Source organism: Acartia tonsa, chromosome 7, assembly GCF_053477335.1.
Source record: "Acartia tonsa isolate MP-2025a chromosome 7, ASM5347733v1, whole genome shotgun sequence".
NCBI classification, from domain to species: domain Eukaryota; kingdom Metazoa; phylum Arthropoda; class Copepoda; order Calanoida; family Acartiidae; genus Acartia; species Acartia tonsa.
The window spans coordinates 2,747,701-2,773,717 of record NC_137266.1 but is presented as its reverse complement, the minus strand read 5'-3'; the positions used below and the strand labels follow the sequence as shown (position 1 = coordinate 2,773,717).

The 26,017-nt window shown below is 30.3% G+C and overlaps 1 protein-coding gene across 1 annotated transcript in view; it reads left to right on the top strand.

Moving 5' to 3' along the window:
* Positions 1 to 19,830: 19,830 nt before the first annotated feature.
* The window catches only part of LOC145324054 (neo-calmodulin-like), a 40,805-nt gene continuing 34,618 nt past the window's right edge, over positions 19,831 to 26,017 (top strand). The window contains exon 1 of the mRNA XM_080166681.1: positions 19,831 to 19,905. Within this exon, the coding sequence (XP_080022807.1) occupies positions 19,844 to 19,905 (62 nt within the window). The 5' untranslated portion in view covers positions 19,831 to 19,843. The remainder of the gene's footprint in view (positions 19,906 to 26,017) is intronic.

The window sequence follows — 26,017 nt, the reverse complement described above, 5'->3', positions numbered from 1 at the left end:
ATAACACAATGGCCCAAAAATTTATGTAGTTCACCAATGACGATACAAAAAAAGATACTCCTTCTGTAGATTAAAATTAATGGTTGAAACGTTTGAACACTCAACTCAATGTAACAATCAATCAACATTCACAAAATTCCCCGAAGTTGTTAAATTAACAAAAAAGAAAAAAGTTATTATCAAACTTTGAGGACAATAGTAATAAACAGCTCAGTGTACCGTCTTGCTCTTAAAAATAGTTATGTTTTAACTTTGTCTGTTTGATAGATTTTAAGGGACTAAAAAAAACATTTATGTTATGAAATATTTGGTCATGGTTAAGGTCAACATTTCTGCATGATATCTGGAGTGTGCATAAATTTCCACATATCCATATTTTTCGCATATTGTTTCTTATTATAGCAAAATAACACAATAGCAATAAATATTCAGGTTAACCGCTAATGATGCGCATGATTCTGAAAGTCCTACAGGAAACCATCATGTGATTGCACAATCTTTGTCAGAAAGACATCATTGTACAATTACATACTGCATAGTTGTCACCTATTTTGGGCCAAAGCATTTTCCTATATATGTGCAATAAGGTGTACATGACAGAACAGCACTAGGATTCAAAGGGGATTAGAGAGTTTGTCCTATTGTAATAAGTTTTGGTTCCTTATCCTTATATAAAAGTATCAGGATTTGTCTGTCTTTCTGTCTGTTTGTACCGAAGGACTTCGATAACTAATGAACCAATATGGTTCTTTTGTGCAGTGTAGCTTTTCTTTACAAGGGAGGCTTATAACTATTTTGGGGGAGAATACCAACACCCCCTCAAGAAAAATCACGGGAAAAATCACCCCGCTAAAATGTATTACATGAGCGGAATTGAATTCACATATAATCTAGCAGTTTTTAGTAAATAAAATTTCATAATAATGATAAAAACCACAATATATCATATTTTATCAAATTCAAAACATCCATAAAATGGAATGAAATAAAAAAAGTAACAACAATTTTTACTAATCAAAATCTATAAGTCTAAACAAAAATTCTATTAAAAATGCATAATGCTTTCTTAATTGTACTAAACTGTTGAAGGAATCATCATGAAAAGCTCAAAATAAAAAGAAGAGTTTAACAGTATTTTCAGAAAAGCTTTGTATTCACTATGTACCAATCTATCTACGTAGTGTAAACCACATTTGTATAAATTTAAAGTAAGAAGAAAGTAGACTAGAGGTCTCAGGATATTTAAAAATTAACAACTCTATCAAATAAACAAACAATCATACTTTATATGAAAATAAGCAATTGGGCAATTGGATGACAACAGGAGTTATTGAGCAGATTTTCAGTGGTCACAAATGAAAAGACAAGATTTTGAATAGAAAATCACGAAACTTTTACAAATCATGTTTTAAATTGTATTTTGTAACATGACCGACAAATTAATGGACCAAGTAAGTTTTATATTAGATGATCTTTGGAGTGTGGTATCTTCACAAAAAATCACTAGTTTATCTTAAACTAGCGGTTACGCCCCTAAGGCCTATAGTGGAACTTGAGGAGAGGGGAGCTGAGTTCGAAAAACCAACTTTTTTTTGGGGGGGGGGGGGAGAGGTTTTTTGAGTTTAAAATAATTGGGGAGGTTGAGTATTTTATATTTTTTTTTAGGGGCGATTTTCTTGAAAAGGTGGGTACCCTCCCACAAATTAGTCGTTAACCTTTATTAGACCTATGAAAAGCTACCTTGTAAAGGGGAACCTTATCGATTCAGCGGTTAGCGCAAGATCCTTCTGTAAAAAAAGACAGACAAACATCCTGTTTTAATATATTGTAAGGATATCTTCTTATTCTTCTTTATAATTTCTGACTATTTTGATATTTTGTGAGATCTTAACTTTAACAATTTAGGGAACAGCAGCTTAATAACTTACAGCAAGTTAACATTTAAAACAACAAAGAAATAAATCATCAAAAAAGCCAAAATTTTCCTTTATTTTTAAGTTTATGAATAATGAACAATGAACAATAATAATCTAAATGCAATAATGCAAGAAAGAACATTAAACTATGATACAGTAAATGAATTTGCTACTTCTTTGATAGGTGGTACTATTCAACAAAATATATGAAAACCTTCCCAATCGGTCCAACTGTTTTCGAGATTTTTCAGAACAAACACACTAAAGAACAGAAAGACACATGAACAACAAACCCATAAATAGACAGACACACATCATGTTACTTTTTTATATAAGAATTAGCACTTTTGTCTTCACACCGCTTGTAGCTTAATAAATGAAAGTAAATGGGATTCCCATAGACGGGCCGTTAAAGAGATTTTACACCACAAAAAAAGATCAGATTACACTGTAATTTACTGAAATATTCCATTAGGAAACTCCTTTGGCTTTAAATGATTGCACATGTCTTTAAAATTATTAGAATTGTGTAATTTTGTAAAGATGTATAGCCACTATAATTTTCACTTTCTATATTATATTATAGCTTATCAAATATTAATTAATATTACGTACAAAAACAATAAAGCGAGGGGTTTATTAACTGGAGAAAACTTTTCTTTTATCCATAACATACTATTGAATTTTTTTTTGATAAAATTACACCACAAAATTTTTCAATTTTTAAAAAACTTTTTACAACCATAATAAACATAAAAAAGAAACTTGTCAAGTATTTTTCAATTGTGTAACTAAGGTGCTAAATATTAGGATTTTTCAACTTCTAATAAAATTCTAAACTTTTTGGATAGAAATTCTTTGACTTTTTAAAAACAATTTATCAATCCAATCGTACATTAATATCAATCTTTTTTTTAAAGTCAATCTATCTAAATTTCTACCTATCTACGAATCTATCAATTTCTATAGTATTATTAGACTTAAACTCATAACTCTAAACTTCTTAGACATTTCAAAATGATAATCTTGACTTAAATTGTTTTAATAAAATTTATCTTCAATATAAGTCAAACTATTTTAGTTAACATTGTTTATACCTTTCTTTGATTGTTAAATTTTGAAATCTTATATATTTATAAATCCACAAAAATCGTTTGCACTGTATTTTCTAAACTAATTGCAAAATATAGCTAGTAGTTGCTTTTTTTTATTTTTGGGTCATTTTTTATAGAGGCTATTTCTCTTGGGAGGGTTATTGTATCCCCTCCCAAAAAAGTTATAGACCTTTCAAGGACCGTTGAGAAGCTTCAGTGTAAATGAGAACCATATCAGTTTAGCGGTACACATAGAAATTAGACATCCTGTTACTTTTAAATAAGGATTGAATAAAAATTTTATAAGAATTGCATTTTATCACAACTTTTTTGTGTATTAATAATTACATTCCCTAATCTTACAAAGTTTCAATCACACACAACGAATGAATATGATGTGAACGCTTGGAGCGCCCGGTTTCAACTGGGGGATTAATACGCTTTGTCCCTTTGCACTTGCCATCTATCTATCTATCTATTCATCCAACTATCTATCTATCTATGGTTAGTGGTAGATACTTGATACGGTCAAAAATTATACCACAACCCTTGGCTCGGTTTTTAAGAAATATTTTTCATGTTCTTTTTATGGGGAGATTAAGTTAAGTAGATTTTCTAACCCGCAAGGATTGGGCCCTAAAAATTGAGGTGGTTTCTTATTTGTGTGTTTGTTTACTTTAGGTCAGGTTAGGTTAGGTTATATTAGGTACAGTATAGAACCTGCAGGGTAAGGACGTTCGCAGGGATTAGGCTTTCAATACAACCCTTCTAATTGTCAATGTATTTAAAAAATATTGATTGGTTGGTACAAACTAGAAGTGGGCAAACTTTAATAAAATATTTTTTATCTACGGAAAAGATAATTTAGTTTTCGTAATTTATAAATTTATTGCCTTTTCCCTTAAAATTCTTAGAATCATGAAAAAGTCAGGAAGGGAAGGGACAATGGACTTTTCATTATGATGGCTATTACCGATACATAAATTTTGATCGGTTGGTTCATTAATTAAATGTCGCCTACGTTTTAACCAATATTTTTAATATAACAAAGGAAAATATCAGCATTGGAATCGCCCATCAATTTATCGTCCTTAAGATCAATGGGGTGAATGAAAGAAAGAATAAATAAGAAATTATCCTTACATATTAAAAGATAAGAATATTTTCAGAATGATTAAGTGTTATACAGATATATTGATACAAGTTCAATTTTAAAGTAGCTTCGCTACTAAAAAATGGTTAATACTTTTTGAAAACCGACCATTTTAGTATGAAAATGTCAAACTAAGAAAAGCAGTTATACTTATAAACAACAAAACTTGTAAATCATAACAAATAAGGACTTAGATAGCTAGCTAGATAGTTAGATAGATAGTCAAAATCTTAGTTATGGATATATAGCTAGATGGTAGCTAGAATGATAAGCTAAACTATAAAGATACTGAAAAGCAGTTATACACAAAAGCACAAAACTTTTAAGTCATTGCAATTTTATACTTGGTCAGGTAAGGTTAGGTTGTATTGTGTATAGAATAGCCCCACGTAGTAATGACATCTCAGGTATAGCCCCGTCAGAACAAGGGCGCACTGCAGGGGTTAGGTATCTATAATACAAAGTAGTACGATGTCTGTCTGTCTGAAGCTTAAGATCTCAGTAACCACAAAACCGATTGGGCTCTACTCTTCGGGGAATATTTCTGCTGGTCCTGTAATGGTTTTAAGCTATTTTCTTGGTGGGTGGGACACACCCAACCCTCCAAAAAAATGAAAAATACTACACTCCCCCCCCAAAAAAAATCTTTTTAAAACTTAAATTAAAAAAGGGGCGAAGCCGCTATTAATATTAAAATTTACCATATCAACTTATTTTCAGTTTATTTTTTTTTAAATAAGCGTGAGGAGGGTTTTAGTTTTTCTTAGACAGATAGATAGCCAGGTAGGTCTAAGAAAATAATGTATAAATCAAACTTTGGAGACCACCTTAAACTAAATTCCAATGTCCCCTCCGTCCCTAATAAATATATTATACATTCTTTAAAAGGTTGTTTGATACGATTAAAATAACAGTAGTACTTGTATATCAAAGCCAATTAAGAACAATGACAAATATACATTCCTATAGAATTAAGTTACAGCAGTATAACAATAGAATTTATATCTCAGTTAGCCTCCTAGTGTGATGTTATAGTACTCTAACTCTAAATAACTATGAGAATGGCTAAGTATATTTTGATTTGCATAAAAATGACATAAAAAACAACTAGGATGATAATGATTAAGGTAAAAGAATTTATCAACTTATTGTCTTTTACCTTAAAATCCCTGGAATCACGTAGAGAGGTTGCAATGGACTTTTCATTGCGCTATTACCCACACAAAAATTTTGATTGGTTGGTTCATTAAGTTGAATGTGGCCAACGTTTTAACCAATATTTTCAATATAAAAAGGAAAAATATCCGCTTTTTGAACTTACATATTAAAAGATAAAAATATTTACAGAATGATTAAGTGTTAGACAGATATATTGATACAAGTTCAATTTTTTAAAGTAGCTTCGCTACTAACAAATGGTTAATACTTTTTGAAAACCGACCATTTTAGTATGAAAATGTCAAACTAAGAAAAGCAGTTATACTTAGAAACAACAAAACTTGTAAATCATAACAATTAGGCACTTAGATAGCTAGCTAGATAGTTAGATAGATAGTCAGTATGTTAGCTATGGATATATAGCTAAATGGTAGCTAGAATGATAATCTAAACAATAAAGATACTGAAAAGCAGTTATACACAAAAGCACAAAACTTTTAAATCATTGCAATTTTATACTTGGTCAGGTAAGGTTAGGTTATATTGCGTACAGTATAACACCAAATAATAAGGGCACCGCAGGAATGGGCCCCCTCAGAGTTAGGACCTCCCCGCAGGGTTCATGTGTAAAAAAAACTACCCTATCTCCTTATTTTCAGTTTCTTTTAAAAATAAGGGGTAAGCATTAATAACAGTCCAATGTCTCCTCTCTCCCCCATAAAAATATATATAATCTTAAAATTGTTGATACGATTAGAATAACAGTAGTACTTGTATATCAAAGCCAATTAACAACAATGACAAATATATTCCTATAGTTATCAGATACAGTAGAATAACAATAGAATATATATCCAAGTATGCCAGCTATTGTGGTGTTATACTATTATTAAGAATTATCTATGAAAATGGCCAATCAAGTTATATTTTAATTTGCATAAAAATGGCATAAAACAACTAGCTTGATTAAGATTAGTGGTAAAGTATTGATATTTAAAGAATAGCTATTTTTTTTTATTGTATACGTGGATATTAAAATAAATCTGGTATTGATAATATTGTATTTCAATCCGTGGAAAATTGTCTGTAACAAGATACTATACTTGATTTTACTGTATGTCTGAGAACCGGTACTAATCCAACGGATATTTCCAGCGGTTTCAAAGCCATACTGTTTTTCCCTTGACTATCGTAACTTAAAGAGTAAATTTATAGAAACATAAAACAAGAATATTTTTTTCTTAATTGCATTTATTTATTATAGATCATAATTTATTTACATTCTAACTATTGATTAAACGACTTCTGTTCAGAAGTTTTACATGAAACATTTCTTATAATGTTTTTTAAACTAAAAGAATAAAAAGAACCAAATTCCACAATATCTAACAGTGTGTTAGAAGAAGAATTTGTAATCTAATTAGCTGTAAAAAAAAATTAACCACGGTTCATGGAAAGAGGGGACCTCGGGCTGTAAATTTAATAAGTTCCCAAAGTTTTATAAACACCTTCTCTCATTCTTTTGAGGTAAGTTAAATTTAATGTTTTTCTTTTTCACAAACAACTTACATAAGAGTAATTTGGTTTATCATAATTTGATTTATCGTCCATTTTCTTATCCCTTAAGATCCCTTATTAGCTTGCAAATGTATAGAACAAACAATATTTCCCATGAAAATTGTCAATTTATTAAACATTGATGTATTAATAAAACGTTTGACCAATTTGTTTTGATACAATAGAAATATGAAATTTGATATAATTGATTTGTTCTTTTGGTTTTTAAACAATACTTGGAAAGCATAATAATAATTTTTTCAATTCTTGATAGAAAATTAAAAATGTAGATTATTTATTCAAAAGATTGACTTATAGAGTACTTTTAAAATCACTGTCTTGATATATTGGGGGAATAAAAGGGGTGTAGATTAATTATACCCTCTTTTCCTAGTCATCATTATTTTATACAAAATTTCCAGAAATCAATTTCCGCAAAATGTACATATAATATTCTTCTAATATTTAAGGCAAAGTTGGTTTAGTTGGTGTACCATAGCTTCCGTCAATGGCTACTTCGAATTTTCCCACGCTATCCAAAAGACGCGCAGGTATAGCAATGCAGGAAGCGATGGGAAATTAATACACTAGTCCCCAAGGTTATACACTAAAAAGTTTGAGGAATTTGATTTTTGTTTTGTTTTTTATTTAGTTGATACTTAAAGGTGTAGGTCCAAATGTTTCAACAACTATAATTGTAATCAGAAGGGGTAATTTTGTGCATCAATGTATTGTCATTGTCTTATCCTTTAAGATCACTGATAGCAATTATTATTATTTGCTATTGTGTCTTTCTGCACTTCTGAACTTTATATGAGGGAGTGATGGTTCACCCGGGTGTTGTTGGGTTGAAGCATATTTGAAAGCTGTATCAGACACCTACAAATTTTGTTAAAATGTTCACTAAAATAAACCAAAATTATTTCAAAATTAGGAAAGATTTGATTTTGTATGAATATAAAACACTTTGCCATTTCCTCTCCCCATGACAATGGAGGAACTGATCAATAACTGAGGACTATATTAGCAACATAAACTGACGAAACTGACATATTCTATAACATTATACAAGGAGGCATTGTTATATGGGAATTCAATTTGTTTGGAGCAGAAAAACTGGGTAGTAAAGCTTATGATCTGGAGAGTTCATATGAAAAGTTAAATAAGGGTAGAATCATTCTATAGTTTTAAGATTCCTGTACCAAGTAGGTATAATATTTTTTAAACCAGACAAAAATTGGTTTTTAGAAGAAGATTTTTAAAAAATAGGATCGAAGATTAATAAAGATGCAAAAAGCATAGTATCTATATAATTTTGTATGTCCTTTAAAGTCTCATACACACAGCATCCTACATAACAAGAGTGTTAATGGTGGATAAGTTTAAGCACTGCTAGTTTGCACAACCCAATCATGCTTTTACAAACGTCCCAAAATCTGTCAGACCTAAAATTGGGATGATATGTTTATAAAACTTTGGGGACCAGTACAATTTACATTTAACTGTCCCATATATTGTACAAAATATACTACAGGGCAATTAAAATGAAATTATTGTTGCTAGCTTTTGTAAAGTACGTTTCGCTAATATGAAAAAGTTGTTCCTTGACTGTTTTCTTCAAAGTAAACCAGAAATTTGAAGTTTCAGGGTTAGTAGCAAAAGCGGTTTCAATAGATTTTTTAATTGATTTAATAACAAAAGAATAACATGAGTTCTGACGCACTAAGTATATTGTGATTTTATACAATTAGGAGGTTTGAAATCAGTTTTAAGTAAGGCGGTGTTTCAAGGCCGATTTTTAGGGTGTTTCTATCTTTCTATTCTATTAGGATGGTAGGGATATATAAATAGATTTTAAAAAGTGTGCCATATAACCTTATATAAAATAACAGGATATGTGTCTGTGTGTACCAAAGGATCACGCTAACCACTGAACCAAAATTGTTCTCTTTTACAGTGTAGCTCTCATAGGTAATGGAAAGGTTTATAACTATTTTGGAAGAATTTACCACAACCCTCCTACTAAGAGAAATCGCAACTAGAAAAAATGACCTTGCCCAAACATTTTTTGCTTTTTGACAACTTAAACTTTTCACTTTTTCCATATGTATCTATGTGACCATAATTTTTAGCAAAGCTACCCTAGACATTACTTTTCTTTATATTTGTTTTCTAAAAAGCTCATTAAGAAGAAAATATAATAAAAGTAAATGAAAAAGCAAAAAACAAAACAAAAAAACCATTATTTAAAAGATTAAACACGGAACACTAGAAATATTAAGATTAACCTTATTGGTTGTTTTCATATGAGGATTTTTGGGTCATGTGTAGAAAACGAAGTTGTAGGTTTCGTCGTATTTTCACAGTAGCTTTTGAAAGGTTATTTTAGGTTATGTAAATGTTAATAATTGCCCCGCAGGGTAAGAGCCCTCCGCAGGGGCTTGAACTAGGAGAAAAGCTATTGTGAAAATATCACGAAACCTGCAACTTCATTTCATTCATATGATCCGAATTTTTTTTCTTTTTTTATGTTTAAAAAAACGCAAAACTTAAATAAAATTTAAAGATTTTTACTTTTTTAACATTGAAATCTAAAAATTTTGAAAAGGAAAAAAGCATTACTTAAACAGTAGAAGCTAAATATAAACATCCTAAAAAATGGAGGATAGGTTCTGTGATTAACTTGGTACTTTAGGGGAAACCACAAATTTATCATACTATACTATCCTACTTTAGAATTAACATGGTAAAATAAACTTAAATTTTATTTTGTAACATAAATGTATAGATAGATAGATAAATAGGCATATAGATAGAAAGATAGATAATAAATTGTATTTGAATTTAAAAGGCACGGGTCTTACATTTTACAAATATAAAATGTTGTAGCAGGCTATAATTTTTAACATCTATTCCGTATTGGAAAGGAATAAAGAAAATAAATTCAGATCAGGGAGGGAAGGGACATTGGGCTGTTTATTCCACTAGTCCTAAAAGTTTTACAATAAAGATTTCTTTTTCCCTGACTTAAAAAGTTTGAGGAATTTTATTGAATTTTGATTCCTAGGTTTATTTAGTTTAGTGTCCAAACGTTTCAACCACTTATTGTAATCTGCAGAAGAGTTAAGTTTTGAATCCTCATTGGGGTTGTACATCAATTTATTGGTTATTGTCTTATCCCTTTAGATCTCTGAATAGATACACCAAGGATGAAATACTTTGGTTGAGATTAGCAGCTACGCCCCTAGAGGCCTTTAGGAGAAATTGAAACTATCCTACCCAATATATATTTGAGTTTTAAAAACAATAATTTTAAAAATTTTGAGAGGTCATTTTTTTCTAAGAACGATTTCTCTTAGGAGATTGCTCAAAATAGTTTTATACCCGGACCTGTGAGAAGCTACATTGTAAAGGAGAACCAAATTGGTTCAGAAATTAGAGAGATACACAAGATAGACAGACATCCTGTTATTTTTATGTAACAAGGAAACTTATAAAAATGAAAATTTTCTATATAAAGAAGCAGTCCATCTGCACGTCTGTTTGTCTATAATAGATAGCTCTGATCTGTGATTCATTGTATCACATAATCATTCTTTTCAATTGGAATTATGAGTCTAAGGACAACAAGGTACAATGTAAAATAAGAACTCTATAAACAAGTCACAAAAATGTAAGTAAGTCTTTAAACATAATCCGGTATTTAGGCAATTTTGCAGAAAATTTAAATACAATTTTATTTTTATTTAGATTTTTAAAAGCGAAGCTTTTCTATAATTAGGGTCGGTCCGTCCGTCCGTACGTCCGTCCGTCCGTCACGGATAGCTTTTTTCGTTTATTTAGACATGTTAGAATTGTCCTATCGATTTCAAATTTTGCATGGAGATTCCTTTAGGAGTTAGGTACGATTTAGAAAGCGTAGCAACTCTATAATCATTACCAAAATGTCCGTACGTCCATTTTAAATATGTTGATTTTTTTACTTTTTAAAATAGCTTTTTTCGTTAATTTAGGCATGTTAGAATTGTCCTATCGATTTCAAATTTTGCATGGTGATTCCTGTAATAGTTAGGTACGAGTTAGAAAGCGTAGCAACTCTATAATCATTACCAGAATACCCGTAAGTCCATTTTAAGCATGTTGATTTTTTTTACATTTTTAACAACAAATTTGTATGTGACCTAATTATCCGATTGGTCTGATTTTTGGTATACTGATTCCTGGGACAACAAAATACAATATTATAAGCGAAGCAACGTTATAATCAAGTCCTAAAAATGTAAGTATGTCCATAATCATTATCCTGTATCAAGCAGTTTTTTGACAAATTTACTTACAATTTTGCTTTGACTCTTATACATTCGCATTCTGATTATTCAGTTCTGACATTATACAAGTGTTAATGTCCGTTTGTCCTACTGTTTCAGAACTTTGCTTTTATGGATGTTGTCATCCTTGTTTTTTATATAAGCCTATGTTTAATATTGGTTTTAGTATTTTTAATTTTTATATGTATATTCAAAGATATTATTTTACAGTGTTTTTAATGGCTTTTTTGTGCATATTTTTTAGAGTGGATATCTAAAAGTTAGCCTATATAAGCCCATGGTTATTGGTTTATTTGTATATTTATTTATGTATAAAATATGTACAAAAATGTTTTTATTTTCAAACAAAAATAATATATTCTTAATAGCTAAATTAGGGATCTTCAAAGATAATATAATAGACGATAAATTCATGTACATACCCAATAACAATAAACAAAATTCGACCCTTTTACTTTAAATTTTAGTGTTAAAGAGTAATTATTTTGAGAGGGGGGGGGGTATTTTTATCATTGGTGATTTTTCTTAGGAGGACCATATCGTTCCAGTGATAAGTAAGATCCTTCAGTAAAGACAAAATTACACACAGACAAACTCACAGAAATTCTGTTGATTTCATATAAAGAACACAAAATTGGACAAAATATCCAACTTTTGTTGTATTTAAATCTAACCAATAAATACATGTTAGAATATATTGTATATATATGTAAGGATAGAAAAGGATAAATATTTTAGATATCGAAAAATAGGCAATCGGCGGTTGAATTAGGTAGAAAGGAAAGGACAATGGATGATAAATTTATTATCCAATCAACAACTTTTTTGCATGACCATTGTTTAGAAGTCATAACGGTCTGTTTTGGCCATTACTTTCTCTACTACCCTAACTCTTAACGTCACGCATCCAACATAGTATACAATTATGTATTTGACTGAGATAAATCTTCCTTGAACGAAATAAAGCTTTTACAGAGGTTAATAACAACAAAGACCCTTTAGTTTATTTAAACAATATAATATTACTTACACAGCTGCATAAAAAAAAAAACATTACTACTTTGTGTAATAGGATGTGGGATGTATACTAAAATTCATCGCCGTTGTCCACTCCCTCCCTAAAATAATAGATTTGAAATCCTGGAAATGATAAATTGAAATTTGAGTTAGAAGAAAAATGTACAAAATAAGAAATAAGAAGAAAAAAGGAAATAAATGGAAACCATATCTTTAAACATTTACTCATACTAATATGCCCCCAGCTTATGCAAAGAATGAAATTTATCCGAAAAAATAATCACAAAACCTATACTTTATTTTCAGCTGTCGTTAGGGGGCAAAATCTTTTGTAGAATTGACGACATATTTGCCCCACATATATTGATTTATACGTATTTCGCTTGTTGGCTACCTTATTCCTGTAAAGTCCACCTTTATTATATTTAACCCTTGAAATGCCCCCTTCTGGCTTACTCTGAATACAGTTAAGTACATATAATAAGTATAATGTTATAGTTTTTGTTAGTCAGTGAGGGAAGCATATACTAATAGAGATGCTACGCATCTTATAATAAGTATTCCATTGTCTAATCCCTGCATCTAGGCAGGGATCTAAAGGGATAAGACAATGACCGATATATTGATGTACATCCCCAATAATAGAAAATTGACACATTGAAAATTACCCCTTCTGTAGATTAAAATAAGTAACTCAAATGTTTGAACATTGAAATTCATTAACCAACTAACAAAATCCCTCAATTCCTCTAAGTTGTTAAGCAAACGAATAAGAAAACTTTGGGGACAAGTGAAATAATCAGCCCATTGCCCCCTCTTTCTGTGATATCTCGGCCTATCCTGCAGTTATATTTAAGCAGGGAGGGCGCGGACATTGGGCTGTAAATTAAACTATTACCCAACATTTATAACCTCGTTATTCCACTCAATAACTCAAAAACTTACTTAGTTCCAATCAATCTTTTCAACATAATATTTAATCTATAGACATAGTAATTATAATTTTGTTTTATATCATTGAGATTATCAATTTATAGTTGTCTTATCCCTTTAGATCCCTGTATTTAAAATAAACATTGAAATAGGTTGCATCACCGTGATTCATTTAAACATGGAGCCTAGCTTCTCTATAGTTTATTTTTGGTGACAGACAAACAGAAGAGAGATAGATAGATAGATAGACAGGTACGAAATAAACATTGAAATAGGTTGCATTACCGTGATTCATTTAAACATGGAGCATAGCAGTTCTATAGTTTTGTTAATAGACAGATAGAGAGACAGACTGACAGATAGACAGACAGACAGATAGACAAATATAAGGTAAACATTGAAATAGGTTGCATCACAGTGATTCATTTAAACATGGAGCATAGATTGAGCATAGCTTCTCCTTAATTTTGTTAATAGACAGACAGACAGACTGATAGACAGACATATAGATATTTAGATAGATAGACAGATAGACAGAAAGACAGGTAGACAGATAGACAGACAGCTAGATATACAGATATGAAGTAAATATTGAGATGTTGACAGACAGATATTTAGACAGACATACATACGTACAGACAGACACTTGGACAAACAAAAGAGTACTATACCGATAGACCGACCGACAGACAGACATACTATTATTTTTATGGAGGAAAATCCTTATATGAAAATACAGGATGTAAGTCATTGTGCACCGAAGGATATCGCAAGCCGCTAAACCGATATGTTTTTCCTTTACAGTGTAGCTTCTCATATGTCCTGGAAAGATTAATATTTTTTTTGAGGGAGGGTACAACCACCCACCCTTGAGAATAAATGACCTCAACCCCTCATTTTATACAGGCGAAGCCGCTAGTACAATAGAATAATAATATAATATAAATAAACAGAAAACTTTTCTTGTGTTTCTTTGAAAAGAACTTACTCTTGTTTATGACTTTTACATATATTAGTCGTGCATTTGAAAGCTACAGTGCAACATTTCATTTAACATATATGTGTAAAAAATATGTTTTCTCTAAAATGTACAAATTAATTGAGTGATTGCTTTATAAAAGCGAAGCTTATGTATAATTGTTATCATGTAAATATAATAAAGCTAGAGGGCAACATTTCATTTAATAAATGTTTTGAAAAAATGTTTTCTCTAAAAATGTTTAAATCATTTGAGTGATTGCTTTATAGAAGCATAACTTTTATATAATTATTATTATGTAAATTTCTATTTTATAAACAGATCATTTTAAGTTAGGTTTAATGATTATTTTTGATATAAGCATTTAATGAAAATTTGAACCATAGCTGCGGTGCTTTAACCCTACGGGTGTACCTAGTAACGAATATATACCTAACCCAACGCGACCTGAAGTAATAACCAAACAAACCTAATGTCCCCTTATTTTCAATATATTTTACCTCTAAGGACAATATGATTAGTAATATCCTAAAGACAACAAATCCTTAGTGTAACTTCAATTAAATATCTAAATCTAATTAGTAATAGAATTATTATTAAGTAGTTTGTTACTAACAAAAGGAGTGCCATATGAGTAACTCTAATAAAAATATTTACAGTCTTATAGTCATCATAATATGAAATTTGAAACAATTTGCCATAATATATAATGCTAAGTATAACATTGTCTGTTTGTCTATCTATCTCTTTCATTACATATAAATTTGTTTTGTAGCTTGACCGACAAACTGACCGTCCAAGTAAATTTATGTTCTTGATGTGCTTTGGTAGTGGTATCTTCAGAAAAGAAATATGCAGTCTATCTTAGAAGACGAAGAAAGTCGCTCAATGTGACGTCATACAAATGAGGGATTATCCATCTCTTTTTTAGGGGTTTTCTTTCCCACTCCTCCTCCTAATCCCTCATTTTGTGACGTCAGAATTTTTTTGAGCAACTTTCTTCGTCTTCCTATCTTACATGTATTTCATATACTACTACTAGAGGATATTTTAGTATTTGGTTAGATAAAATACTTTTTTTAAGTAAAAAGAATATATTTGCTCTTTACTAGGATGACCCTGCAAGGTTTGCTAGCATCCTGTGCCCGCTAGGATGGTGATATTTAAAAATTCAATCTCTCAGTTATGTGTCATACCTATATTTAAAAAGTCACTCAGTTATATCTCTCTATCTTTCACACATGGAAAATGAGATTGAAAAAACTGGAGGCTGGAAGCCCCCCCCCCTTCCTCCCCACCTCCCCGACCGTTAAGGGTTAAACAGCATTTCTCTTACGGACTGACGAACGGACAGACAAAGTTAATTGTAGAGTAGCTTCCCTTCTAAACGCTCCACGCCCTGAAAAGACTTTGTAAACAAATAAACGCGAGAAGACGCATTTTCAGAGACTCTACATACAGTTAGAAAGCTAAAAAGCCTCCGCAGTTTATATTTGCAGTTTCCCTATTTATGATATTTTTAAAAATAGTTTACATGCATGTTTTATTTTACAGTCATTAACTAGCTGTTATGCCCCTAGAGGTCTCTAATTTTAGTTTAAAAGAGAAAAATAAATAAAAAAATTAAGTAAAAATCATTTATTCTAGGGGTGAGTTCTCTTGGGAAGGTGTAGGTACCCACCCACAAAATAGTTATAAAATTTTATTAAAAGTTATTTTTGTTTGTCACAATTGCGGTGCACAGTATTTTAAAAAGTTTAAAAATCCGGAAACGCCTATGATATATATGTGAATTTTTTCGGCTTTAAAAGCTTTGCTTGTATTTAGCTTAGTACTATGTTTCAGGTAGAGAGGGGACATTGGGATATTTATTACACTAGTCCCAAAAGTGTTATAAGAACGTTTTTATTTGTTGGCTTAACAACTTTGGGCATTTTTATTGAAATATGGTTTGAAAGTTCAGTTGTTCAAAAATACAGAAAGAGCAATTTTGTATATCATCATTGGGGATGAGCATAAAATTACCAGCAATTGTCTTATCCCTTCAGATTCCTGCGTGTGTTTATAAACAGAGGTGTATACACTGCTGTGTTACTCAGGGATGTAGGGAATAGACAATGGATGGTAAAATAAACTTTTCCCCAATAAATGATTAGATAGAATGGTTGTATATGATTATGAACTTTTAGTCGCTACTCTTAATCTCTCTATTCCTGCAAAGCGATTCTTAGGCGGTTTCTAACAAACAATTATATCCAGTAAAAGATAAAATTTTTAATTTATACTTTTTATTAAAATAATTTCTTCGGATAAACTAACATGGGGAGGGGGATGAGGGCTAATATACCCTTTTTAATTAGTTTTTTAAGAGATAAAACCAACCGAACATAATGGTTGTAAAAATGGGCTATGAACTTTGGCATATATATAATGCCAAAACAAATTTTTATGGGTTTCAAAGTGTTACTGTGATTGCTCTTTTAAATTTGTCTACAGGAATCTAAACTAATATGTTTGTGTGTGTATGTGTGTGTGAGTGTATAAGTATGTTTAGACTTAAGTGTCATTTGTTGCGAAGCGGTCAGAGTGAGCAGTTTAGCAAGGAAGGCGAAACGTGAATAAATATTATATGTAGATGAATCACGGAATTGGTTTATTTAAAAGTTTGGACATTATTTTTATCTGCTTTTTATTTTATTGAAATGCAATTTTGTAAATAAAAATTGTCAGTGGGTTTATCATGTTATTTACTTTTTGATATTTTCAACTTCCTTTATATACAACTTAAAGTTATTTTGTTTGTGGGCTTTAAACTTTTGGGTACTTTTATTGAATTTTGGTTGTTTTTTTTCCAAACTAATAGTATCAACAATTTACAACCAATAATATTGTTTTGCAGAAGGGGTAATTTTGTTTATAATTAATGGGGATTGAAACAAATCCTCCATTGTCTAATCCCTTTGATTAAACTTTTAAGTAGTTACGCTTTAAGAAGCGTCAAACATAGAATAAGGAGGAATAGAAATGAAAACCCTATGTATTTTTGGGAAATTTGAAGGAATCTTTGACTTGCGCAGTAAAGACAATGAGGCTAAAGTAAAAATCACAATGACTAGTTGGACAAAACTAGAATTATTTATTTTGTTTTAAATTCTAATATATACTGTTAAATGTTTGTTTTATTTTCATGCTTTTAAATTTTGTGATGTGTTTATATTTAGAAAATATTGAATCGAGTTTCAATGAGTGAAAGGTAATCAATGACCCTTAAAAAATAGTGTCTAACTAAGAGAGTTCCACGTCTGATACACACCATTTGAGGGTGAAAGCAGCAGATAATGCTTGATTGTTTTAGACAAAGATGAAATGTTACATGTAAATGTACATACTATTGTTTTGATTTTGATAAATATGATTGACCACATTTATAATTTTTAAGGGTCAGCTTAATGGGTCAAACCCCCCCCCCCCCCCTACCTCAAGTTCATGTATGGATGTAGTTGCTAGTATGTATAATCAGTTGTTTGAAATCAAACATAGGAGCGCAACCTATAATAAAAATACTAAGACCAATATTTTTGGTACATTTTTTAAAAATAATTTTCTTACTTGATTAAATTTTTTAAAGTCTTTGCACATAAAATTCCATTTTAATCCATTGTGACTAGGGAAGAGAAAGATGGATTCTTGGCTACATGGCTGTTAGTAAATTATTGCAAAAGGAATTTATTTTGAATATTTTTTTTGAATAATTACTGAAATCATGTTATTTACTAACAGCCTTATAGCCGTTTTGATCTTTCAAAAGTTCCAATTTTACTTCAGGCTAGCCAGGCATAATCTTCTACCTGGATTCTATTCTATACTTTATCTTCTTTGGCGTCAAAGTATTAAAAGAAATTGCGTATCAAATTTCTATTGATACTATCAAAATCTGCGACACAAAGTATTCTTTTTACTAGTGAAGCTACTCTATAATTTACTTCGTCTCTTCGTCTGTACGCTGTGAAGTAACTGTGATTTTCTCTTCTGCTATTTTAGATAGGCAGCTAAATCTATTGTTAAAAAAATCCTTCACCAATGACCATCCAGTACATAAATTACTTTGTCTGTGGGTCCGACGATTAATTAATACTTTCAGGACAAAGACTTTACAGTGAATAATAAAAAACATCAGAAAAAATAATTCGGCAGAAAAGCAATCAAAATAAATTCAAGTTTTTTTAAACACATTTAGTCAACAAAGCCAGCTTTGTTTTTTTTTAAATCTTGTCATTTAATCATTTATTAATCATTGATTCATATTAAGTATTAATTTGAAACCATAATGAAAAATATTGTATTAAAAACAACTTTAAGTTAATTTGTTGTTTGAGTTTTGAGAAATTTTTGTATTAGTGCCGCGTTACTTATAATATCAGGGATCTAAAGGGATAAGACAATGAACAATAAACTGATATCCATGCCCAATGATTATTAACAAGATTACCCTTTTGAAATTACAAATCATTTGTTAAAAAGTTGGGAAACTTTTTTGAAAATAACCGATCAAAATTCAATGAAAGTACCCACAGTTTGAGCCAACAAATGTATAACACAGACCTTAAACTTTGGGTACTAGAAAAATTTACAGTCCAATGTCCCCTCCCTCCCTGTATAATATAAGTAGTTTCTTTAACATATTAACAGTAACAAAGCAAGCTTTGTTTTCAAGGAAAACTTTTTTTTACATCCCATAAACATTTTTAATTATGTCATTAAAAGCGAATCTTTTATGAAATAAAGTTATTAAATAAAGTAGTAAGGTTTTTTTGTCTGTAGCTTAAAAATTAACTACTGAACCGATTGAGTTCTTTATTTTAGGGAAGCTTTACAAAGGTCCTGGTATGGATTTAGGCTATTTCATTTTTATACTTAAGTCTTGGGATAAGGATCCAAGTACAACAAATTTAAATCCTATTTATTTATAAAGCTCCCCAAGAAAGGAGAGGACATTTGAGATTACTGGTCCCCAAAGTTCTATAAAAATGTCCCTATTTGTTTGTTTCTTAAATAATTCTAAATGGTTTATGAATATATCATACATCCAAATACTATGCTATAAAAAATATTTTTTCCCATAAACCTTATCCCAACCCTTAAAAGGAAAAAAGTAATGCACTAACATTACTAACAAGCTATTTGACACCATTTTCACTTTAATTTTAACACTTTTACATTCTGGGTTCAATACTTAAAATATCATTGAGATATATTTTTGCTATTACTTACAAGTTGCAATCTCAACTTTAATATAAACATTTTTAAATTCAGTTCAGTTGTAAAAATATTATAGGTTTAACACTCTTTAATGGGCCATTTTAAAAAAGTTATCATAATTTTAAATTGGTTAAAACAAGAAAATTCAATTATATAAAGATATAAAAATGCAATAAAATTACTTCAATACTGCTTTTTGTATATTTTTAAGGAACAGGCTTTTACTATATAATGCTTTATTGAATTTAGTCAGTTATGTAATACCTTTATAAAACCATGTTTACAATAGGTGTAACAATACGGATTTTATTACCTTTATTTACCTCGTTGGGACGGAATTCTCCTTTGATTTCAAGTGATCATCTAGCATCCAACAGATAACCAATCCTTTGATTGCACGATCTTTTAAGTTTTAATTGTATGTAATTTAATTGTTTAAGATAATCAAGATGTCAGGACCCAAAAGAAAGTTAACATTAAACAGTGAAGATCTTTTAACACAAGCTTTCAGGTGATTGAATCGATATATTAGATTGAAACCGTCCTTATTTTCTCAATATATTATATGTAAAGCTCCTTCATAATTTGGAATTTAATTTAGAAAACAGTAAAAGTGTCGAACTATGACGTCAGAAAAAATTAACAATTAACCAATATGAAGCCAGTATTTACTGTGGTAAAATATAAAGCGGCCTCTTATTGGTTAATTGTTAATTTTTTTCTGACGTCATAGTTCGACACTTTTACTGTTTTCTTAATTTAGGCTGTTTATTATACTAGTCCCAAAAGTTTTTATTTGCTATTTGTTATTTGTTATTTCTTGGTTTAACAACATTGTAAACTTTGATTGTTTGGTTCATTAAGTTGAGTATCCAAACGATTTAACCACTAATTATAATCTACAGAAAGGGGTGAATTTGTTTATCATCATTGGGGATGTACATCAGTTTATTGGCCAATGTATTACCCCTTAAGATAACAAAATTTTACTAGAAACGCTTTGGCTTAAAAAGCCAGATTTAATTTCATTTTTTGAACGTTTTCTATTTCATTTTGTTTACTTTATCCTTAAACTTTTACTTTCTGCGGTCAGGAATAAAGGGATCATAACTTAGCATGTCGATTCCTGTAATAGTTACTTAAAATTTATAATATTAATTCTAAATTAAGTTCTTGAATAATCGTAATTCCATGTAGAATTTTAATAATGATTTAGTAATCGCATATACATCTGATTTTTTAATACTGATTAAAAAAATTTTTGAAGTCTGAAGATATCATTAATATTGAATTTTATATTTGTCAATATTGTTTTTATTTGTTGATTTTCGCCTTTATGGATTAGATCATAATTGTTTAGTAAATATTTATTGAATAAATGTATTCTTTACTTTTATATTTATTTGCGGATACGCCCCTAGAGGCCTCTAGAGGCCATTTTTTGAGGAAACCTTTTCCCCTGAATACTTCCTACTGATTAGAAATGTCAGCCTTGTCAAATAAAAATTAACTAGATATGGCCTTTTTCACTTTTATTTTCTATCTATCTATCTTTCTATGTATTTTACACTGGTCTATCTCTATCCATATATAAAGTATCTATTGATCCTTCTATTCAAGTATTTATTTATCCATCTATTCAAGTTTTTCTTTATTCATCTATTCAAGTATATATTTATCTATCTATTCAAGTATCTGTTTATCCCACTGCGACTCTGATATGAAATTGACAACATATTCATATGTGCTGTACTAAATCAATCATTACTTGGACTAATTTAATTAAATCAGTTTATTTTTAGGTTTTTGATAATTCATACAACCCCCTTAAGTTATTCATTACAATAAAATACAATTTTAAAATTTATTTACTGTGTAAATATGCATAAATATAACGTTTTTACTGACAGTTAGGTTGATTTTTACTCAAAGCATATTTCTTGTAGACAATAAAATGATTATAACTTTCGTTCTATTTAAGATAAATTGATGAAATAAAAAGTATATTCAATTTTATTATGCTGAGAAGTCACTCATTGATTTTCAGAAATAATAAACCCCTTTGAGTGGGGGAGGGGGGGGGGGGCCTTGAGTATCGAAAAAAGAAACTATTGTAAATTTCTTTTCTATTGTGGGTTTTAATGATTCATATAGCAGCCAAACTGTTTTTAGGCAATACCCATTTGTCTGTCTGTCTGTCTGTCCCTCTGTCTGTCTGTCCTTTTGTCTGTCTGTCCCACCACCTGTCTGTCTATCTGTCTAACTGCCTCTCTTTTGGATTTCAATGAATCATCTAGCATAGCCTAATTGTAATTTGTTAATGCCTCAAAGACTGTCTATTACTATTTACCTGTCCCTCTGTCTGTCCGTCTGTCTATCCCTCCGTCTGTCTGATCATTCACAGGTTCTCTATTGGATTTTATGTAATTAATTGTCTATTATAGTCAAACTTTGATAATTCTTCTTGCCTGTCTGTCTGTCTATCTGCTGAGTTTCTACCCTTGGTCTAACAGACTGATTCACTTAATTTATAAAAAATTAGATTTAACTAATAATATGGTGGTATCTTGCACCAAGAGATACACAAATAACCTTGTGTTGAAAAAAAAACAAATAAAAAATTATTCAATTTCTTCTATGAAAAAAAGTGTAATACATGTTCCTTAAATCTCTTTGTACATCAAAAATATGTTTCAAATTTATAATATCAGGTTATATTCCATTAATTTATTAACAACTAAATTTTTTGACACCCCACTTATGACTTTTAACAGCCCCCTTAAACTAAAATCAAGGGTTATTTTATTAAGATTTTATCAAAACTACTTTACATAAGAAATTTATTACATTTCAAAATTTTTTTATAAAAAGAGGATTGGGATATATCTCCCTCCCAACATTAACTTTGAGCACTATTGTAAAATATATTAAAAGTTATAAACATATATCTATCAAGATCATTAAAGGAATTAATTCAAGTTTAGGGGGGGGGGGGGGGGTTAATGCAACCATCTCATAATCAATGCGCAAATTGACCTTAGAATTCGAATTTCGTTACAAAACTTGGCATGAGTAATCCTTGGTATATCTATTTTCCCAAAATGAAACAAAAAGTTGGAAAAGTGATGGCTAACAGCTGGCGGCTTAGTCGTTTAGCCGTTTTTGGGCTATATTCAGGGCAAAACTATCATTAATTACATAGGAATCAACTTTTTAAAACATATTTTTGCTTTAAATATCCATTTTTAAAATTTCTTGTACCAGCTGCTAAATGGCTAGAACTGGCTGAAAATGGCTGGGAGCGGCTAAGAGTATGAAGAGTAGATAGGGCTTGTGACATGTCTAGGGGTAGGTTTTTATTGGTACAAGCTCAAACATACTACTATAAATATTGGGGGTCCATCCATTTGGCAGCTGGGGCTGTTACACAGACTGTTAAAAACCTACCTAGAGACATGTCACAAGCCCTATCTACTCATTCTACTCTTGGCCGCTCCCAGCTGAGCTGCGGCCGTTAGCAAGCTGCCATATGGATGTGTGTGGTATTTTTGAGCTCAGCACCCATAAAAACCTACCCTTAGACACATCAAAAGTCCTATCTACTCATCATACTCTTGACCACTCCCAGCTGTTTCCAGCCAGTTCTAGCTGTTAAGTGGGTGGTACTGAAAATTAAAATATGGTTATTGGTATAATTTAACATACATTAAAGCAAAAGTATGTTTTTAAAAAAAAACCTACCCTAGACATGTCACATCTTCCAAAGTCAAAATTGCATAAATATATATGTATAATACAATTTTTTAGGTCACAATTTACTATAAATACTAACACTATCTGTGTAAAAACTTTGAGGGAAACCCCAAATAAAATTAATGGTCTTCTTATCAATAAAGGGGGTTTAGTGTAGGAAGGTGAGCAAAATTGATTGAATATTGAGCTAAAATTTTGAAACTGCCTGGTTACAGTAGTTACTGCATCTAAATGAAAACTAAATTAAAATTTTTATTTTTAAGTTATGTAAGAAAAACTCTGTAAAAATGGAATTTGACTTTGCAGATTACTTGCTACACCTTCATATGTTATAATTGAGACTGCTCCATTTTTTGGTAAATTTCAGGTTTATATTGACATACTAGAATTGAAATTTTGTAAAAATCTTTAAAATTGAGATCACACAAAAGAACTAAAAAAAAATTTTTTTTTGCAGATTTCAAAAACTTTGCAGTGCTCATGAGGTCACAATTATTGCATCACAGAAAAATATTTAGCATAGGTCATTTTTTTGCTTAAATCAACCAATTTTTACTGGGGGCAAAACTTTTATCAAAATTTTTCCAGAGTGGGATGATTTAATCTACAATATATACTTTTGGCTGTTGACAGCTGTTCTCAGCCATTTTTGGCAGTTTTTAGCTGTTATGACAGCGAAATCTAGAAATTAAAAAAAGTTCTTTTAGTAATATGTCCATGACATAAAGTTATAATGTTAATTAAGAAAAGTTTAATTCCATGGAAATATTCATTTTTTTTTATATCCTTATAAGCCATTACCCAGCTGCCACTATTTTTGGTAGTATTTTTCAGCTCAGCACCCATTAAAACCTATCCCTAATGGATGATTCCTACATGATTATTGATGGATTTGCCCTGAAAATAGCCCAAAAACGGCTAAACAGCTGAGCAAACAGTGCCATTTGTGCATTGATTACATGATGGTTGCCTTAACCCTCCCCCCCCCCCCCTTAAGCTTAACTTTTTGTTAAATTTTGAAAAACAGACCTACCAAGGATTACACATGCCAATTTTCATAACAAAATTTGGATTAATTGATTATGGGATGGTTGCATTAACTCCCCCCCCCCCCCACATATGTATGAGAGCTTCCTCATGTCCCAATTTACTAATTAAAAGTTGTACAGTACAGTTGTACAGAATATTGCAAGATTATTTTAGTAAAGTCTGGTAATTAATTTATCTAAAAATAGATAGCATATAATTATCTGAATCTGTGACTTGCTTATATACACCCTCCTTAAACACCCCCAACCCCACTTTATTTTAAGGGGTGTAAATTTATTTCCTTTACACCCCCTTGGAATTTATAGAGGGGTGTATCTGAGGGTGTAGGCTCTTGTCAAGAGGGTGGACATGGGTGAAAACCTAGGGAGGTGTATCCATCCCCCTTAATTTTACAAGGGTGGTGTAAACAACCCCTATACCAACCTTTTGCACGCCTTTGATCTTAACTATACTTTCAGAGTCCATAACGTTGTAAATTCTGTAATTATTCTACAAAAATTATCTTCCTAAATTGATATATAATTTTCGGGGTGACGTGGGGTGGACTAAACATTAAATTTTATGGAAAAAAAGATATCTTTAGAACATTCATGACTTGAAATTATCCCCCCTTTGTACTCAATACGCATTTTTTATTCTAAGTGCGTCAACTTTGCGTCTAAAGATACCCTTAGTTTAAGCATTTATTTCTCCAAAAAATGATGAAAAAAGATAAATTTTTTTTTGATAAAATGATAAAAGTATATGTAAAATAAAATAAACAGCAAAAAAAATGATAAAATTACGTTAAATAGAACGAAAATTAGAGCGTTTTGTATGCCTTATAAAATGCGTATTTCTCATGAAAAGGGAGAGGTCATTTTCTAGTAAATCCCGTAAAGGTGTGTGTTATAAGGCCTAAAAATAGTAGTAGAACGATAAGGTGCTCTATATATTTGTATTTCCTATTGAATAGAACAATAGGGAAGAAATTTTTTTTTTTTTTTTTGATAACCGTACCTGGAATATCTGAAATTTCTATCAAACGCTTTGTTTGGCTCAAACTGACACAAATAAAAAAAAATATAATTATAATAAATCAACCTGTAAAGAATGACTTCTTCCTTTGTTTAATGGTATAGATTGTTCTTAACTTTTACCTTGTACCTATAGAAAATATTATTATTATAATTATATTTTTTTAAATTTTTGTCAGTTTGAGCCAAACAAAGCGTTTGATAGAAATTTCGTATTTTTTTTAGATAATCCAGGTACGGTTATCAAAAAAAAAAAAAAAAATTTCCCTATTGTTCTATTCAATAGGGAATACATATATCTAGAGCACCTTATCGTTCTACTACTATTTTTAGGCCTTATAACACACACCTTTACGGGATTTACTAGAAAATGACCTCTCCCTTGTTACGATTTCGTGTGTTGAGTAAAACTTTTATAAGTTTCCCATTTCTATAAGTGAGCGAGCCGCCGTGATCCATCTATTCAGTTATCTTTATATATTTTTTCATCATTTTAAGTATTTACTTAAATTTAATTTACTACTTTTTTAATAAATAGTCTCAGACCATCCTAATTTTCATTAAATCAACTTAGTAAATATCGAAATCTTAAACTACATAGAAAAATAATACTTAAAGGGGATCCCCGAAAGAGGGATGACAGTAAAAAAAATAGCCTAAAGCCACCTCAAGATTAAATTTTTTAAAAATAGCCTGAAACTAACTCGGACATTTGAGATTTTCCATGTAAATATAGATTTTAATTTCTATAATGGGTAGCGAGATCATATTGAACAAACAAAAACTATATTTTTATTATTCTAG